General features: G+C 46.6%; 1 protein-coding gene across 1 annotated transcript in view; it reads right to left on the reverse strand.

Annotated features, from left to right (window-relative positions):
- LOC114103338 (O-acyltransferase like protein) overlaps nucleotides 1-20,436 on the reverse strand; it is a 52,293-nt gene that overhangs the window by 13,981 nt on the left and 17,876 nt on the right. The window contains exons 5-9 of the mRNA XM_027948992.2: nucleotides 17,593-17,734; nucleotides 15,606-15,832; nucleotides 12,094-12,273; nucleotides 11,258-11,360; nucleotides 4,671-4,772 (exon numbers count right to left, since the gene is read on the reverse strand). Coding sequence (XP_027804793.2) covers nucleotides 4,671-4,772; nucleotides 11,258-11,360; nucleotides 12,094-12,273; nucleotides 15,606-15,832; nucleotides 17,593-17,734 — 754 coding nt within the window. The remainder of the gene's footprint in view (nucleotides 1-4,670; nucleotides 4,773-11,257; nucleotides 11,361-12,093; nucleotides 12,274-15,605; nucleotides 15,833-17,592; nucleotides 17,735-20,436) is intronic.

The raw sequence follows: 20,436 nt of genomic DNA on the forward strand, positions 1-20,436 counted from the left end.
GCTGTCCCCCAAAAGCTCATTGTTAGACAATGCAAGAAGGTTCAGAGGAGAAATGACTGGGTTGTAAGAGTCTTAACCCAATCAGTGATTTAATCCCTTGGTAGGGATTAACTGAGTGGTAACTGAAGTGGCAGGGTGTGGCTGGAGGAGGTGGGGATTGGAGCATGGCTTTGACTATATATTTGTGTCTACCAAGTGGAGTCTCTGTCTCAGCTTTCAGTTCACCATGATATGAGCTGCTTCCCTCGACCCCTCTCCCCTGCCATGATGTTCAGCCTCACCTCGAGCCTTGAGGAATGGAGCCAGCCTTCTATGGACCAAGACTTCTGAAACCATAAGCCCTAAAATAAACTCTTCTTCCTTTATAATTGTGCTGGTCAGGTCCTTTAGTCACAGCATTGAAAAAGCCAACTAACACAACCTCAGATCATTGGGATGAGGCATCCGGGCTGGGTGGGGTGCAGGCAGGACTTGGAGCATCTCCACCCACAGCTGCAGGACAGTGAATCAGTACCAAGCATCAGGCCCGTTGGGCTCCCGGGCCTCTGGGCAATGAGAGCATCCTACACAATGTCCACTGGGCATGCGAGGAACAGAGATGGAATTGTTGATCAAAGCGAGAAAAAGCAGGTGAGGATGTCAAGCGCACCTTCCCAGATCAGCTCACCTCAGTGTCTGCTTGGGCAGCAGCCTTCCTGGGGCCTGAGGCCTGCCCTGCCAGCCATCTGACCAGAGGCACTGCAGCTGCTCCTCCGAGCCTCTGGCTCCCACCTCCCTGGACGCCCTTCCCACCATCTGCCACCTTCCTCTCCCTGGAGAGAGTGTCCACCCTGCTCCCCTCAGAAGCAGCACTCAGGACAGATGCAGTCAGGGGGGACATCCCTCCTGCCCCACCCCAGCAGTGCGCCCACCCCTTCTCCATCTACCTCCCCTGGTACTTGTGAAAATGAAGGCTCAGAATCAGTGGGTCTCGGGGGGATGGGCCAATGCTGTTGGGGGAGGGCAGCTACAGGAAAAGAACCAGAGCGTGACTTCTAGATTTGCCTTAAGTCTTCACATCTGACTTCTCTTCTTCCTTCTTCTTTAAAAGAAGGATGATGCTTTCTACCTCCTAAGCTTTTTTGAGAATGCAATGAGATAAATACACGGACAGTTTGACACATAGGACCATAGAAATTAATATGTGCTGTTTCTTTTTTTTTTCCCCCTTTGGTACAGGGGATTGAACCCAGGGGCATTTAATCTCTGAACCACATCCCCAGCCCTCTTTATTTTTTATTTTGACACAAGGCCTCACTACGTTGTTAAGGATGGCCTTGAACTTGTGATCCTCCTGCCTCAATCTCCAAGTCCCTGGGATTAAAGGCGTGTGCTACCACACCTGGAGTAGTACATCTTTATCCAAGCTTCCAAGAGTTAAAGACAAAGCGGGTTTGAAAAGTGGGATCCTTGGACCAGGGTGTAGCTTAGCAGTAGAGCACATTGCCTAGCATGCATGAGGCCCTGGGTTCAATCCCCAGTACTCCAAAATAAATCATTTAAATAAATAAATAAATAAAAATAAAGAAAGAAAAAATTTAGAGGCATACAAATCACCAACTCCACTTGAAGGAATTTACCCCACAAACATACCCATCCAAGCGCACAATAACAGATATACATTGTCTTCTTGCCTAAGACAAGAAGTTATAAATTACCTCCATGCCCATCAATGGAACAGGCTAAATGCATAATGGCTTCCTACAACATAATGCCATGCAGGTGACCTCTAACATCAGCGACACCAAATCATTAAGTAAAAAAGCCACGTGCAAAACTGTGCAATATGTAGGACAATGCTCTTAGGGGTGGGGAGCAGGGGGCAGTGCTTACAAATACAAGGAAAGTCTCCACTAGAATTCAACTGTTAACAAATGTGTGCTGTGGGGAGAGAGGCTGGAAGGGGACCCCCTTATTTTAGTTATAACTTTCGACTACAGTTAGACACTGTTCATCAGAAGCTATAATATAAAACAATTTTTAACATGTGGCTCTTAGTTGGAATTATCCTGCAGCTCCCGGGTGTCTGTGCCCTTCATTTCCCAGTAGATGATCTTTTTCTGATTTGCCCCCAGCCGTGGGGTTTTTTGAATTTTCTTATAACTTGCAATAGCTCCCAACTGGTCTCCCCACTCCAGCCCTGTCCCCTCACGTCCAGCTCGCTGTGCTGCAGCCAGGGTGAATCTTGTACTCTGACTGGACCACTCCCCTGCAGACCCCTTCGAAGGCTTCCATCTTAAAACGACGTGGAAATTGCTCCCCCAGGCCCCACGTAACATGCCCTCTGACCTCATTCCCTCCTGCCCTCCAGGCTGCTCGCTCTGCTCCCAAGAGCGTGTCTGGGCTCCTTGAAGTCCTTCCAACACACCAACTGCACCCCTTCTCAGGACTTTTTCACTTGGTTCCCCCTGAGCATTTCTTTGTTTAGAACATTCCTTTTCTTCTTTCAAAGTCACCTTCTCTGACTACCCTTCCAGAAGCAGACCCCACCTCACTTCCCTCTCCAAATGACCACTTTGTGGCCCTCGTCACCACTGACCCGTTCTCCATTGACTGGTATGCTGTAACTTAATGTTGAATCTCTATGTGTTGAATGTGTTCCTCAACGCTGGGAGGAGTTTATTAAAACACTGAATCTAGAACAGTGCCTGGCACGGAGTGAGTGGACGAAGGATCTCGCCTCCTGTCCTCTTGGAGTATTAAATCCTAACCAGGTAGAATCAGGGAGTTCTGCCGGCATGAATGAGAACACCTGAATGTCCCAGCCCATGGTGGTTTTGTCCCTGGGGACCTCACAGGCTGTGAGTTCAGACTGTGTGTTGGTGTCAGGTTGGAGTCATCTTCTTCCTAGTCTCACTGCAATCTGCCACTTTTCCGGAGTTCTCTGACCGACAATACTTCCATCAGGCACCATGTTGCTCAGGCCAGGAAATGCTAGATTTCTCCAGTCCTTACTCCCTCTGCCAATCACCAAACCCTGCTCTCCTTCCTGGATATTGCAGTAACTTACCCACAAGTTCTCACCACTACTCCACTTCCACTGGGGCTTCTCCTATCCCACTTCTTTATCCGCTTGTAAAAACCCTCCTGGATCCTCCATCCTAGCTCCAGATTTTTCTCCTGAAGCAGGTTTCCCAGAGAAACCTGCCAGACGATGGGATCTGATCCCTAATGGTCTCCAACTTTGGCCTTTAAGCCAGTCCCTCTCCTTCAGGAATCCTCAGGGAAGAACAGGCTGCTTAACCCAGAGCCTGTCACCCAAAAGACATTGTGCATTCTATCCTTCCCAGGAGGAGGGCTAGATTTGGTAGCACCTTGGAAAAAACCACAAGGACCATGGTAAAAAGCCAATAAAGGTCTACTCCTGAGCTCATCCTCATTCTTAGCCAATAGGAAGGAAAAGGGAAAAGAAATAAATAACAACAATAACAATGGTAGCTTATACTCACTGAATGCTTACTACCCACCAAGCATTTTCTAAATTCTTCACATGCATTATCTCGATTAATCCTTGCAAGAGTCCTACAAGGTTAAGTGCCATTATTTGCCCCATTTCAGAGATGAGAAAACTCAAGCACAGAAAGGCTGAGATGCTTACTCAGTCACACAGCAGTGTCTGAGCCAGAATGCCAGCTCAGCAGTAGAGCTATGGCCTCTGCTCTTGCCCACTTCATTTAACTAGCCCTGAAGGTGGCTTTCACTATTTTGTGGACAATGTGGTGTACCAAGATGGGACTGGAACAGGAGTCCTGAAAGTGGGGGTCCAGCTCAACTCTAAGCAGGACAGAAAAGATGTATAAATGGAAGAGTTGGAGTACAGGTGTTGAAGTCTCCTTTTCGCCTTAACTTTGACATCGCATTCTATCACTGCCACTTTGCCATCACTGGTTCTGTATTGTGTCAATCTTGGAATCCTTTCTGCTTCAACCAACCCCCTTCCCACAGGAAGCCATAATTTCCCGCCTCCCTCTCAGCAGAATGGCCATTGAGCTGAGCTTCACCCTGTTCCCTTCCCGGCTGTGTCGTCTTTTATTTTTATCATTACTATTCATACTCTGATTTACAAGGTCCAGTGTCGGCCAACTCGCAGTCACACTGATTCTCCAGTAGCATATAGATATCATGGAAATTGGTAGTACTTTTATCAAAATCTGCTTTCCATTTTTTGAGGAATTAGGGAGCTTTTGCCAGTGGAAGATACAAATTTCACGGCATTTATTCTACCAGAACTTGAACTACACACACACACACACACACACATTTTTTGTATAGGGGATTGAGCTCAGGGGCACTCAACCACTGAGCCACATCCCCAGTTCTATTTTGTATTTTATTTAGAGATAGGGTCTCATTGTATTGCTTAGTGCCTCACTTTTACTGAGGTTGACTTTGAACTCGCCACTCTCCTGCCTCAGCCTCCTGAGCCGTTGGGATTACTGGCGTGAGCCACCATACCCAGCTAGAACTTGAACCATATTAAATCAGCAAAAACCAACTGTATTTAAGGAAAAAAATTATTTTCTTAGTATATTTTGCTTTGGAAATTCTTTCAAAAGAGGATTAAGCACTGAAAAAAAATAAGAACTTATTATACAGCTACAATGAAGTAAGAAATTATATAAAAAACCTACCTTATAAGACGATTAAGAAAGTATCTGAGTATGACTTTAGGGGTTAGTCCTTTGTCTGAATTCTGTTGAATCTTTAGAAATGACCTTGCACTTAACCAACCACTAAGAGAAAGAAAAGAGGAATTACTTATCAATAATATAGTTCATTTGTTGATAAATGGTCATGTCAGGATAGACTAAGTGATACTGCAGTAACAAACAAGCTCCAAATATGAAAGCAACAGTTGTTTGGGTTGTTTTATTTTGCTCATGAAACATACAACCGATTGCCTGGGTCTTGATATCTCCTTGCTTTGGAACTTAGGCTGATGGAGTTGCTGCTGTCTGAAAGTTCACCAGTGACCATAGCACAGAACAAGAGTTCTGGAGGATCTTAACTCAGCAATTCAGTTCTAGTCTAAACATGACACGTTCAAAGTTCTCAGCATAGGATTTAAAGCACTTTGCATAATGGCAATACGAGGTGCTACTTGTTAGTCAGAACTAGTGATGTGGCCCACCCAGGCCCAGTGGGGCTTGGAGAGTGAAATGTTGCCAAGTTCCTGGAGGGTGGAGTTCCAGAAATACTTGGTCAACAATGCTGATAGCTACCATGTTGGTCTTTTCAAGTAGAAACGTCAAGGACTTCCATTTCTACAGTATGGCATCACCTTCATTCACTTTCCCCAATGAGATTGCCTTTGCTTCTGCAGCCACACCAAGAACTACTTCCAATAAATGTTTATTGAGTGAATGAACTCACAGGTCTATTAAGTCAAAGGGAAGACATTATCATTCCTCATCCCTAACAGGAAAAGTGAGATTCAGAGATGATTAAGAGGGTTGCTCAAGATCACAGTTAGAATTCCTAACCGACACAGCCCAGTGGCAAACTCATGACAGACAGAATGTTCAGCAAGAGGAACGGAGGTGGTGGGTCATGGCGCTGAGTTATAACTTTTAGGTGAGCAAGTGCGTGAGTGAGTTGCCCAACCCTGTGGCATTTAGACCCATGACCTTTGTGGGTGTTTCTCTAAGGATTAAATTTATTTCCTATTGCAAAACAAGGCTGCGTGTGTTGGGCCCAACTTGGAAGGGATCCTGGAGGGCTGGAGAATGTCTTCATTCTCTCCCTGCTAGATTTGCCTTTGAAAAGCAAGTTGGATTCATTATAATAGGAACAAAATTTATAGAGACATGTAAGAAAGAGTGCTGCAGGGTGGAAGTAGGACAGCCAATTCTGATTCCGGCTTCCTCTTCATTTCAGAAAAGGATAAATCAGGGCCATCCTTTCTTTTCAGAGAGACTGGGCACTCCCCTCTACAGCCTGGTTGCTAAGCAAAGCCTGGGTCTCACTCTGCGTGCGGGTGTGCGCCGCCCAGCCTTCAGGTTCATAAGCAGAGGGCACTGAGAAGCCTGGCAGGAAAACAGGCTGTGGGCAGGATGATGGGCTGCAAAAGGCTACGTCCCAGAGTCCTGAGCAGGATGGGAATGGAGAAGTGTGAGGCCGGCTGGCAAGGTAGGAAAGGATCCCAAACAGTCATCCACTAGTCACTTTTTTTTTTTTTTTTTACAGTGCTAGGGATTGAACCCAGATGTCCTCTAGAACTGAGCTACAATCCCCAGTCCTTTTATTTTTAATTTCGAGACAGTGTCTCATTAGGTTGAGGATGGCCTCCTCCTCCCACCAAGCCTCCCAAGTAGCTGGGCTCCATTAGTTATTATTTTTTTTAAATATTTGTTAAGTTATAGTTAGGCACAATACCTTTATTTTATTTGTTTATTTTTATGTGGTGCTGAGGATTGAACCCAGCACCTTGCACGTGCTAGGTGAGCGCTCTACCGCTGAGCCACAACCCCAGGCCCTTCCATTAGTTATTCTTAAAGACAATCAGCAGTCTTTGGTTCTGATGCATATATATCAGTGACGTGGCAATTAAAACATAGCTTCCATGAAAAACATATTAGAGGTTGAATATCTGAAAGGCTTGGGACAAGGAGTGTTTACAGAGTTTGAAATGTTTATACATAATGAGTTATCTTGGAAAAGGAATCCAAATCTAAACACAAAATCCATTCATTTCACACTCACGTAGCACATGTAGCTTTGAGGCAGCAGCATGTTTAGTGTGCTTGCATTTTGTCTGCAACCTGTCACATGAGGCCGGAGTGGACATTTCCACTTGTGGCATCATGTTGGTCCTCGAAGGTTTGAGAACAGTTTAGATTTCAGATTTGGCATGCTCAACCTGCATTCTTAGGTTCTGATTGACACCTTACTTGCTGGGGAGATGTGGACAAATCAGTTCATCTCCAAATACTGAATTTCTCATCTGTAAAAATGTAGATAATATTGTTCCATTGTTCAAATAAAAATTTTAAATAAAGGCAAATGGGACCCTTCTAAAGGAATAAAATAAATACTGAAGGAAAAAAGTCACAGAGATAGGCAGTAAAAAAATAGAAACAAATAAGGACAAAGAAGAAAGAAATGTCTTTCTTTGACTCTAGATTGGAATCAGGATCTACCTCGTTCCCCCATCTGTCATCCCCAGCTCTTCCCCCACCTGCCCTGGGCTCATATGGGGCTTGACCTTAGCAGGCATCAGGATCATTTGGGGGGCTTGTGACACCCCAGACTGCTGGTCCCACCCCCTGAGGGAGTGGGGTTGGGTTGGGCTGGGCCTGAGAATCTGCACTGCTACCAAGCTTCCAGGTGATGCTGATCTGAGCATCACTGGTAAAAGGCTCAGCTCTCTTCCGCCCAGACCAGTCCACATGTGAGGAAGGCAGTCTCCACATATTTGGAGTATTCGTGGATATTTGGCAGTTCAACAACTTTGGCCTGTGGATATAGGGATACATGAGGCTACTCGGTGGCTCCTCTGGTGTCTGAGATTCCCACTGATGGCACAAGGATGGCCAGTGGCTTTTCATGCCCTTCATCCTTCCCTCCTACTGGCTGCTTACCAGTCTCCAGATTGGTTCTAGCCATCTTGGTTTGTCCTTGCCAGCTTTCCTCCCAGGGCTCAGGCCTGCCAGTCAGACCCGTTCCAGCCTATGGCATGGGTGTGTGTGTGTGTGAGTGATGTGCATATGCATGTGCATGTATGCATGCCTGGTTTTGCCCTTTCAGGGAAAAGAGTTCTGGTGTCTGATGCTGTCCCACAGGCAGCCCTCCCCATTCCCCAGGGATCCTTCACAGGTGTCCTGTAACTGTGTGCCTCACCTGTCTGCCCAGACCCCACTGTGCTCTCTGGAAAAGTCTAGTGCCCAGTGGCTCCTGTATCAATACTAGACTTTTTGCCGAGTGCTCTGAACTCTGCCTGACTGGGCTGCTCTCTCTTGTCACCTTGGCCACCTTCTAGCTTGAGCCACTGCCCTCACAGGTAGGTCTCAGCTCATTCTGCACCCCACTTGCTCTGCATTATAAAGAATTATCACAGCAGAGTCTTGAGATACAACAATGGAGAAATGATTCATTTCAATGTAGAGCAGCCCTCTATGGCTATCCTTGCTCCAGGCCCTGGTGACACAGCAGCACACAGCAGAGAAAAAAGTCCTACTGTACATTCCAGTGGAAAAAGAAGGAGAACAATCAATCAACCCATCAATAGTATGTTACATAAAGAAAATCTCAGGAAAAAATGAACTAGAGAATGCTGGAGGGGTTCATTTTAAATGGGGACCAGGGTCAAGAAACACTGGGCTGTGAAGGTGACATTTGAGAAGACATCTGATGGAGAAGAGAGGAAGCCACCAGGAGAGTAGGGAGGTAGGTGTTGCAAGGCTGGATGGGGATTAGTAATCCCTTACTAGTGCTTTGCCCAGCTGGGAGCTAGTTCTCTCCTAACGCCATGGTTCATATACTTTTGAATTTCCTGGGCTTGGAAAAAAAAATTGTTTTAAATGTGGAAACATTGCTCTGTTGCTATGGTTATTTGGCATCTCCATCATGTACCCATGTGTCCCTTTCTCTTCAGTCATTCCCAACACACTATAGCTATGCCCTGAAGCATTCTGTGGATGACCAACCACCCTGTGTCCCCCACAAATCATACGGCCCACTCCATTCCTTTTCTCCCTTAAACAGCAAGATGTCTTAAAAGAGCTCCCCACAGTAAGTGCCTCTACCTCCCCCCATCTTTACCTCACCCTGATGGGCTTCTGTTTCCAGCACTTCACTGACCATGGCCCTGATGAGGATACCCAAAGTCTCCAGCTGCCAAGTCCAGGGATCACTTCTCTGCATATTCAGCTCCCAGTGCTAGGTCCCTCCGACCACACCCCTCCTTGAGCAGCTCTCTTCCCTGGGCTTTCTGGTGTCCACAGGGTCTACCTTGTGCCCCCTTTCACAGTCAGTCATTCTCAAACTCCTTTGTGGGCTCCTCCTCTTCTTCCCAGCTTCTAAGGGTTAGGACACCAGAGACCCTGGTATTCAGTCCAGATCTGTCTTTCTGTTACCCTCCTAGTGTGATCAGTTTCAATACTATGGCTTTAAACCCTCCTCTCTCCCAAGGATTCCAAAATCTATGCCCCCGGCCTTGACATTTCCACCCATCCCCATAGTCATGTAATGTCAGTCATAGTCTCATGACATCTCCATGTGCATGTCCCAAGGGCCCATGTTCCAAACAGAAGTCTTATCCTTCCCCTCCCTGCTTCTCCTCCCATCTCAGTGTCACCCATCTCAGTGAATGAGTCACCACAGACTCAGTAACTGAAGCCAAAACTTAGAAATGGTCCCCAGCTCCCCTGTTCTTACACTTCACATCCAATCCATCAGCAGGTCCTACCAATTCCACCTCTAAGACCGATCTTGACATGACCTTCTCCCTGCCCCAGCCTTATTAATTCTTATCTGAAATATGATGAAGATCACATAATTGACCTCCCGCCTCCACTCCTGCCCTTCTTGGGTTTATCATTCAAATACACAGGAGCCAGAGTGATGGTTTTTAAAAATAAATAAAACCATATCACTTTCTGAATTAAAACAACCAACTTCCTGATCCACCAACACAAAGTCAAACTCCTTGGTGTTCCCATCAGGTCCTCCGTGGTCTGGCCCGGCCCGTGGCTCCTCTTTACCTCCACCTCCCCCTCCCCCCCACCTCCCACCCCCCCCCCGTCCCCCCTCCCCCTCCCCCCACCTCCCCACCATGGCTCTGCTCCAGCCTCCTTTCCTCTCCTTCACAGGGTCTCCTCGCTCTTACCCTGGCTCTTCTGCACTAGTCAATCCCTCAGCCTGAAACCTTCTCCCCTGGTTAGCTTTTCCCAAATCTGTTTCCTTCCTGCCATTTTGGTCTCCGCTCAAACAGCACCTCACCAGGTAGCCTCCTCAGACCTACTCTAAACATCTGCCCACTCCCTCTCCTCCACAGCCCTGTTCTGTTTTTTTCCTGGTATTTACTTAGACTATTTTTTCTTTTGTTAATTACCTCCCACCCCCTCCACACTCACTAATGGAAGCACCAAGCAAGATCCTCATTTGTTTTATCCATGAAATAACCTTAGGGCATGGAACAATGGCTGACAGAGGGCATTCAGTACATAGTGGGTGGTGACTGAATGCACACCCTCTACTGTCACCATCTCCCTGGGAAACAGGTGAGGACATGGAAAAACACAGAACATGAACTCCGGAGTCAGATCCTGGGTTCAGATCCCATGTCCACTAGAACTATCTCCCTCAGTCTCAGCCTCCCTGTCTTCAAGTGGGGATCTTTAGTGCATGCCCACGATGGCTATTACAGAGTCCTCCAAAGGAATGGGGTGCTGATCCATGCTACAGCGTGGTGTACCTCAAAAACCTCATGTTAACTGAAAGAAGGCAGGCCCAAGGGCTGTGTGTTGCATGACTGCACACACATGAATTCTCTAGAAAGGGTCAATCCATGCAGACAAAAAGCAGACAGGTGGTCTCTAGGATCTGAGCAGGAGGTACTGGGGAGTAACTGCTCCATGGCCATGTGGGGTGATGAAAACGTTTAGGAGCCAGATAGGGGTCATTGCCAACATTACTGAGTGTGCTGAATGCCACTGGGTTTTACACTTTGGTTAATTTTATGTTATATGAATCACATCTCAGGAAAAGGAGGAAAGAAGGAAACAATCCCTTTATTACACAGGGATATCAAGAGGATTAAGTGAGGTAATGCTTCCAAGTACTTAACACAATACCTGCCATTTATTAAACAATTAGGAAATTTTAACTTTGCATTAGTTTAAATAAACACAATTTTAGGAAACATCACATCATTTTCTTCATTTTTCACATTTCACTGTAGTGAGAATTAGAAACTTCATCATGAATCTGCACCAGTCTATGGACTAGATTTTGAGAACCAATGAAATAGACAATTTTGGTAAAGAAAATTGACTTTTGTCAAAGGCCCAATTCTTAGAGTCATCCTAACTTGTTCAATGAACCATGGATACTGAAGGGAGTAGCCTGTGACAACAGCACCGTCTATAAAAGGACAGAAGCAAAGGCCCAGGCAGGTAAGTGCGGAAGATCAGCCTTGCTCACTAAGGCGAGAACGGCGATGTGCATGCACACGGCCCAGAACCAGCAAAACAGAGGCAAATGCAGTCAACTTGATTACCTTATCAGGAAGAAGGTATCAACCCCAAGATAGAAGGGGCCACTCCGAGAATAAAGGTACAGTGGGTTTTTAAGCACTCTGGTTTTCCATTCAAGCACGTTATCTGTAACAAACATGAAAAAGCAGGGTTTTTTTGTTTAATGGAGGAAAGTCACATGATTTCTCAATTCAGAAAAGCAAGAGGAACACCATCAACATTCGGTGCATTGGGAGGCCCTATGAGCCACTGTCCTTCACTAAGGGAACTTAGATTGGGAACAAAGGTGTTGACTAAAGTCGCTGTCACTCAGGCTGTGACCTCCCTTGTGCTCTCACGGTGCTTACAGCCCCCATGGACTCTAGCAACGTCAGTCCAGGTGCAGGTCACCTAGGAGGCTCCTTCAGTCTGCCCTGGACCAGCCCCCTCTCTGATTCTGATTCATGTGTGGTCCGCTGCTAGACAGCAGCATGGTTATGGTAGAGAGTGGCAGCAGAGGGCTGTCAAGAAAGGCTGATTCGATGCCAGCAAATCAGGTTTACTTATGCTTGCCTGTTTCCAGGTAGGAAAAAAAAAAAGAAAAAGAAGTTACTTTCTGACTTTATCAACCAAGTCCCAGAGGAAACCCAGCTCTCTGACTGATGAATATATAATACCCAGGAATCACTATGTATGTGATTATATGTAGTATTTATACCTAGGAGTGGCTCCTCTGAGCCACTCACTATAGAGGTCACAGGCTAGAGTCTCTAAAACAGGGGAGCTGCCATGCTCATGTCCCGTGGCCCAACTCCATCTCACATGGAAGGTTCTATCCTCCCTGACAGTTCTCAGAGGGAAGGCACACAGCTCTCCGCACCCAAAGACAGCCACGCGGTCATCTGGCTGGTATGTCCTGAGATGATCCAGAGGAGACTTAAGACACGGATGCCATTCAGTGCAGGGCAGGTGCCTCCTGGCATCTTTGTAGTCCAGATGGCCGGCATGTTCCTCTGCCAAGAAAAGCACTGCAGAGCATGATCCACGGCTCCTAGAAACCCTGGGCCAGAGCAAAGTTGTTACTGTCCACCCTGAAGGCCAGCCCTATCAACACAGCACCCCTTAACAGGAGCCAAAACACACAGAGATCTTGGCAGCCACCTGAAGCTCTCATTCCAACCCTGGACTGCTCCACGGTCCCCACTAGACCCATCTGCAGACTCTTGCACACCTCCCCACCCCCAAACCTTGATCCTCCCTAACAAGTTTGACCTGAGGTTGGTGACCCACAGAGCCCTGCACAGAATGCACTGTCCAGCATGAGGCCCCAGAATGCCAGTCCCTCTCCCCAGGCCTTTATGAAGGTTGGGGGAAGAAAGTAGACATCAGTAAGTAATCACCTGATCCACAGAACCTGTATTCTACTTGAAATGGCATAGCTGGTGCTCATCCAAGGATGAACCACCACAGTAACACCTTAACTCTGATCTAGAACAGGCATGGAGACAAGAGAGGTGGCACAGTAACAAAGGTACAGGCCTTATAGGTGCTCCTGGCTCTGAATCTGGCTGTCATTTATTAGCTCTGGGATCTCTGGAAAGATAATTAACTTCTCTGTGTCTGTCTGCACACCTGCAAAATGGGACTCAGAATAGATCTTATAATCCCAGGATCATCATGAAGAACAAAGGAGCTAATACCCTGAAGAGAGACCAATCCATAGACAACATGAGATCACAGCTACTGTTATCACTATTTTAAGCCTTATTGCTTTAGGAATGAACACTCACTCCTAGTTAATTTATTTCCTGTATTTTTTAAGATTTAATTTGAACTACCTTAAGAGCAGATTAAGTGGCTGGAATTGTGAAATAAGAATCTATGAAGCTCAAAATAACTTCAAAAGACTCCCAGTTTTTCCTGTACAGAACTTAGTGCCTTAAATTGAACATCAATGTTTCTTTGCAGAATTAGAACTTATTCACGAATGAGACCTGGCTTATAACCAAACTCTGGAAATCTAAATCAATTTCTTAAATGAAAGAACTTAATTACCTAGCATTTGAGGTTCTAGGGGTAAATCTGAGTTTTCCACGAAGCCACTCACTGCGAAGTACCTCTGCCCAGAGGCCCAGCACTCGCCCTTTCATTTAGGAAAATCGTCCTGCACTGAGACTTGGCGATTAACTGCACACAGCCAGCAGCTTTCTACACCTGGTGTCACCTGACTCCTCCTCGGTTTCCTGAGAAGACCCGTGCTGTGATACAGACACAGGACCAGGGCCTGCCAGGTTCCCACAAGTGCTCTAACCTCCTTGATCCTAGTTTCCTCACTTTTAGAATGGACAGTTTTGGTAAGATTCTAGAACAATGCCAAAGGTCTAGCTGAGCTCAGTGCTACCTGGGTGAGCAGGTACTCAATACATTGTTGTTGTTGATGATGTTGTTGTTGTTGTTATTATTATTTTCTCTAATTCTATTTGGGGATGAACTTAACCATCAGGGTCATAAAAATCATCTGAAAATAACTGGTCTGTAGGGAAGACAGCTTCTCTGATTCCCGTTTGGCTCATTTGTAAATGGAAAGTTTTGTAAACCACAGGGACATGGGGAGGACTGGATGAAATAATGCATGTGGTCACTGGTTCTCAAAATGGGAGTCCCCAGACCAGTGATCAGAGTTGTCACAAGTCCTCCAGGTGATTCGGATGCACACTGAGGTTTGAGAACCACTGGGTTTCTCTGATCACAGAGTTTCAATTCGGGTGAGGAACCTCAAGTTTCAGCGGTGGATGCCTGACGCCACGCCAGGTGTGTCTGCCCTAAACCTTGCCAACTGGTCTGAAGTGGGGTCTCTGGGGGCTGGCGAAGTGCTGATGAGAGCCATGCAGGATTCTTCAGTTCCCTTCACTCTGAAATCCAGCTGTCCCTGCTGCCTACTACTCAGCAAGGTCAACGCAGTCCAAGCAGAAAGTTTGAGTAAATCAAAATCCTAACCTGTCCCTCTCCTGGTTTAACTGAAGAGAATAAGGGAAAGGAGGATGAATTCAGAGGAGGTAAATTCACATAATCTCATTTAATTCCTTCAACAAGTCCCATCTTGTGCCCTTGTTTACACATGTAGAATCTGAGGCTCATAGAGGTCAAACAATCTGACCAAGGTCAGAGTTAGCAATTAAGGCAGGCTTAACTGGGGATCTCTGAGCCTGTACTCTCTGCTATGCTGACCATGCCACCCAACGAAGAGCAGAGCAAAGTCTGGAACTTCATCGTGCAAGAAGTCATTGAGAGATTCCAAGATCTGGGCAGTCACCATAATTGTTCTCAAGATCTGACAGGATCATCAGGAGAGTCGATCTTCCAGATTGATCTTCCAGGGCCCAGCAGGCAAAACCAGACCCACGTGTAGACGTTGCAGGGCAGCAGGACCCTTGCCCAGGAGCTAAAAAATCTGCCCTCCATCACAGCTGCATCCTGGGGAGCTGCCAACTGCTTCTGACTTGGAGAACAAGTGGGTACCAGTGACCTTGAGGTCCTCTCAGCTCCCCCTTGGACTATCTCCAGCTTAACACAAATATGTTTTGTTGTTTTTCTCCTTGCTGTTGTTTTTGTTTAAAATGCAAATGGGGGTCAGGAAAAAAATCATTGCTATGCTTTCCACCATGGACATGTTCCCTGAAGCACTTTATCCCATATCATTTTCTTCTGGCCCACTCACTGATTTTTTTTTTTTAATTTCTTTTGCCCTCATTCAAGTTAAGGAAGAACACTTGTGTAGCCCTAAAGAGAATCTGCCCAAATTACTCCACGTGTCCTAGAGGTCTTTGCCTGGTGAGGCAGTTCTTGTGCACAGTGTGTGCATAGGTGCTCTCCCCTGCAGATGGACAGGTGCACATGAAGTCAGTGCCCGTGGCTTCCCACTAAAACAAAACACAGAGCATCCCTCTCAAGTCCAGCCTCGTGCGACATCTGTCTCTGGCTCAGATCCACTCATCAGCTTGTGTTGCACACTCACCCCTACCCGGGCTTCAGGTTGTGTATAAAGCATTTATTTACCTTAGTGATGGCAGAAGCACCTCTGAGCCCTGTTGAGTTGTCCTGAGACTGACCACAGCACAACCCTGAGCTCGGTCCTGACCCAGTCTTTGATGAGCACAAAAACACACTGGATAATTGTACCCAAGAAATAAAGCGGCCTTTTTGGTGACCTTGCTTTGCCTGGGCACCCGGGTGGGAAACAAAGGCGGACTTGTGAGCAGCAGGGAGCCGGCCTCCTCAGTGACATTTAGAAGCTGCTGGGCATTCACTAGAACCCAGCGCTGGAGGGGTCATTTTCCAACCAAGTCACCTCTCTTGGGTGGTCTTAGGTTCATGAAAACGCAAAATGCCTACCTTTTCCTCCACTCGTGGCTCCTGGGGGAGAGAGATGGGTGGGGCAAGCCGTCCACTGGAACCTGCTTCTTGGCCACCTGCTCTCTGCCTCTCTCAAAGGCACACTCCCATACTGGGTGGAAGGTGTCCCAGGTGTTGGTGAAGTCCCAGGGTTAGGGCCCTGTCCCCTGGCCGCCACGAGGATGGTTCCAGCCAGAGGGAGTGCCAGGCCCAGCAAGGTGAGAAAGCTGCGGGGAGAAGACACAGGGCTGGGCCTTACCTCCCTGACCCCAAAGGGAGGGGCCGAGGAAGGAGCCGACAAACACACCCACTGAGTATTCATAACAATTTTAATAGTGGGGAATGACATTCTAAAGATAACAAATAATGAAAAAAATGACAAAGGAGAAGATTAATGAGTTTCACTTAACTCCTTATTATCATTGGAAAAATTATCATAAGCAAACCAAACACGGAGGAAGATATTTGCAGCGATATGACTAAGGATTAATATACTTTATAAATGTAAGAAACTTTAAAAATCAATAAGAACCCAACTAATGCACACAGGAGAGGGTGAGGAAAATAATATAAGAGAAAAATACAGCGGTGGATAAACTCAGGGGAAAAAAATCTTCCTTACCAGTTTTTTTTAAAAAATGTAATTTAAACCAATTTATTCATTTATCAGATTGATGCCAGTTTTTATAAGGGTGGTTTTCGATGCTGGTGAGATGGGAACAAAGAAGACGTGGTCATTCCCACTGGGACAGTAGGAATGAACTGTTGAGGAAAACATGGTCAAATGAGTCCGTTGTTAGGACCTGACAATTCCACATCTATCTGCTTTGTCCTCGGGAACAATTAAAAATGCAAACAAGAAGGAAAGGGCAAGATACTCACAGGAGAGGCAACACCTCCAAGCAAAGAAATTATCTTCACTGCAGTCACATGACAGCTAAGTTCTGGACCATTCTGGGACAGGACTTGTTTCTCAGTGGTTATGAAACCCAGCCATGTATGGGTGTGGTCAGCCTTTCCCTGGTACATTTTGCTTCTTCTTGTGAAGATTAATGGAGACCTCTCTATTCCTTATCCCACTCAGGATACTGTGACAAAGTGCCACAGATCCGGTGGCTTATGAACCATAGAACTTGATTTCTCCCAGTTCTGGAGGCTGGGAAGAGCAAGACCAAGGAGCCAGTGGATTCGGGATCTGTAGGGCCAGCTCTCTAGTTCCTGGAACCTACTAGCTGAGCTCACATGACAGAAGGGGCTAGGGAGCTCTCTGGGGTCCCTTTTATAAGGGCACTAATCCCACTCATGAGGGCTCCATCCCACAATCTCATCACCTCCCAGAGGCCCTATAGGGTACTGATTTAACATCTGAGCAGCCATCTTAAATGTTAACCGCCATCTTATGAGGTAAGTTTCACTTTCCTGTACTTCTTACCCGAACTCCCCCTACCCCATTAGTGAACTACCCCATGGTACCATAACCCCAAGCCAGTCCCAGAAGCACACCACCCCTTGACTCTGGAAAACCCCATGGTGCCCCAATCCCATGCTCTTCCCACCGGCCTAGCCCTGATGTAACACCCGCGAGCCTATCCCACAGCGCCACAGCTACAACTCCAGGCCCCTACCTCACAAAAGCGGAACACCCAAACATCCTGGGGCCTCTCTCCTCTCTATGGACAGATGGCCTTTGTGTGTCAGCTTTGAAGAATAAACTTCCGTGTGGCTCTCTACCTGGTCTCCATCCTTCATTTCTCGTTTGCCTGTCTCTTGCTGTCTCACTTTCCTTTCAGGCCCCACCTCCCCAAACCACTACATTGGGGTTAAGTTCCAACACAGGAGTTTGGGGGACAAACATCCAGGCAAGGCACATTGGCCAGACATGGTTCCGTGAAGGAAATTAGGTAACTAAAAGCAGTGGGGGAGGGGAAGTTGATAAAGAGGTCCCAACAAGACCACCGGGCCAGGTGCCTCAGACGCCTCTACTCACAGACACAGGGCAGCAAATGTGTCCAGGGGGAACAGTCCAGCAGCACATCTGGCCACACTCCCAGCCGACAAGGAGGAAGAATTTGCTGTAAAGAGGGAGAGGGAAGGAGCCAAGAACGAAGTGTTTCTGAACCTCAAAATATCTACCAAGAGAGAAGAAGAGGCTGTGTTAATTCCTGAGTTTACTACGATCCTTTGCACTTTCATAAGTACTTTCCTATTATTTTAAAATGAAAGTCTGACATTAGAAAGGGAAGATGGCCTTTGTATACAGATCTTTCATTTCCCTGGATGGATCCAACCTCAAACCAAAAATATTTTTTTTGAAAAATCCTATCTGTAATGAGCGCAGACAGACTCTCTTCCTTCTCATTATTTCCTAAACAATACAGTATTATTTACGCAGCATTCACCTGAGATGCTGGGCATCATAAGTAACCTAGAGATGATTCAAAGCATTCAGGAAGATGTGTGAAGTTTCTACGCAAGCACCACGCGGTTTTATCTAAGGGACTTCGGCACCCATGGAGCTGGGGATCCTCGGGAGTCTTGGAATCACTGTGTGTGCTGTAGGGAGAGGGTAGGGGAACCAGGGCACAGATATGCTGGAAGCCACAGAGCTTGGCCCTCAGCCCAGCTGGAAATGGACCACGTGTCCTGAATGCACAGCCTGTCCGCTCTCCTGCATCCTTTCCTAGCACACCACCCTGGGAATGAGAAGCCTAATAATGAGCCATTTCTGGTTCAGATCTCTCTCTGTGAACAGGTCGCCACAAGAGAGAGAAACAAATGCAATATTAGATGAAAAAAATACAAAAGGAAGCTGGAAATCTGGGGGAGGGAACCATCCCAAATGGAAGCTGAGAAGCATTGGCTTAGGACACAGTTAATGAGTCTCTGGAAGAAATCATAAAGATCTTACTAGAAGACAAGCACCAGGGTCTCAAACGTTATTGAGGCTTCAAATCACCTGGAAAGCCTACTAAGGGTCACTCTCTGCCTCCCCTTCCTACAGGCTTCTGATGCAGAGGTCCAGGAGAGACCCAAGGATCTGCATTTCTGCAAGCTCTCAGGCAGCACTTTCCAAGGCTCAGCAAAGGGTGAGGATGTGGTGGGTTTCATATAGCCACAGGGCCAATCATGAATAACAACACATGCTGCTGTTTGTTAAGTGCCTACTAGATGTCAGGCATGTTTTGTTCATTATTTCTAATCTTACAACAACCCTACATGGGGATTACTACATTCCTTATTTTACAGACAAGGAGAATCAGCCTGTGATAAATTCATAAATTGAGCATAGTGATTAAGAACAGGTTCTGCTGGGTGTGTGCATCTGGAGTTCCAGCAACTCGGGAGGCTAAGACAGGAGGATTGCAGCTTCAAGGCCAGCCTCAGCAACTTTCTCAGACACTGCCTCAAAACGAAACTTTAAAAGGGGCTGGGGATGTAGCACAGAGTGCAAAAAGAACGTCCTAGGTTTGGGATCCTGGGTCTATCTGTACTATGTGACCTTGGGCAAATTACATAATCTCTCCTTGACTTAGATCCCCACTCTTGGTAAAATGGGGATAATAATAGTACCTCCCTTCCAGTGTTGTGAATTCACACCCAGCTCTAAATTCTGCTACAGTCGATAAAATCAATGAGCTGCCGGTGCACATTCCATCGGCCTTAAGTGTCTGTGCCATCCCGGGTTCCAGACCAACACAGGAGACTATGAAGCCTTTAGTAGAAACTTCATTGATCTGTTTCCCACTGACCTCCCACCCCACCCACCTTGCCTCTTCCTTTGCACCCACAGACCAAGCCCTCTCCATGAAGTTTCCTTCCCCCTGTCCACTGCACTCCCCACTGCCCCTCAGGTTGATGCTCACCCCGAGCACTCAGTGTAGGATCAACATTCATTTCTTAATAGTGTCTCCTAATAGCTCAGGTCCACATATGTTCCTGGCTAACTTGCAGGTTTCCCAAAATGAGTAACACTGAGTTGATTTGGTACCCCCAGCACACGCGTGCGACGTCTCATAAGGCCAGCTATGAAATTGCTCAAGAAATACTTTCTGGATTAAACTAAGAACAGAAGATGACATTCTGTGAAGTATTTTAGATTCCTTTTGAATTCCTCACCAGAAAGGCACTTCTGGGGATAATTTAAGGAGTTGCTACATATCCAGTTTCTCAGTCGGCAACGGGGTATCCATTCTGCGAAGTGCTGGTTGGTCTACTGATTCTAATCATAATAGGCAAAGCAAGATGAAATTGGCTTAATAAGGTGCAGAAAAGAGAAGTCTTAAGCACCGATTCCAAGCCATTAAGAACTCAGTGCTTTTGGCCTCTGCAGAACAGTGTGATCATCATAAAATGATATAAAATTTCCGACCAGACAGACTCCTAGCAAACCCCTCAGAGTAGAAATCTGTAGCCCTCTCGTGTTGCCTCTGGAATTTGTTGACTCGGTGCTAAACAGACCCTTAGAACAAGGCTCTTCTGTTTCAGCTCTTGTGCTGTCCGCACGACAGGTAAAGTGGCTGGCTTCACATTGCACTTCAGTAGGCTTTGTCCAACGTTTGCAAGCGTTCTGAGTGCAGCGCCCTGGGCTAAGAGGACTAGGAGTCCTACACCACATGACCAATGCCCTGTTGCACTTAAGGGAACTCAGATAATGGAACCAGTCCAGCAAGTCCATGTTAGGTAGTGTTCTAGGTTAAATTAAGTCTCTTCAAAAAGGTGAGTCCAGACTTGGGTGTGGTGGCACACACCGGTAGTTCCAGCAACTCTGGAGGCTAATACAGGAGGATCAAAAGTTGGAGATCAGCCTGAGCTAATTAGAAAGGCCCTCAGC

Source organism: Marmota flaviventris, chromosome 16 (genome assembly GCF_047511675.1).
Source record: "Marmota flaviventris isolate mMarFla1 chromosome 16, mMarFla1.hap1, whole genome shotgun sequence".
Taxonomy (NCBI): Eukaryota; Metazoa; Chordata; class Mammalia; order Rodentia; family Sciuridae; genus Marmota; species Marmota flaviventris.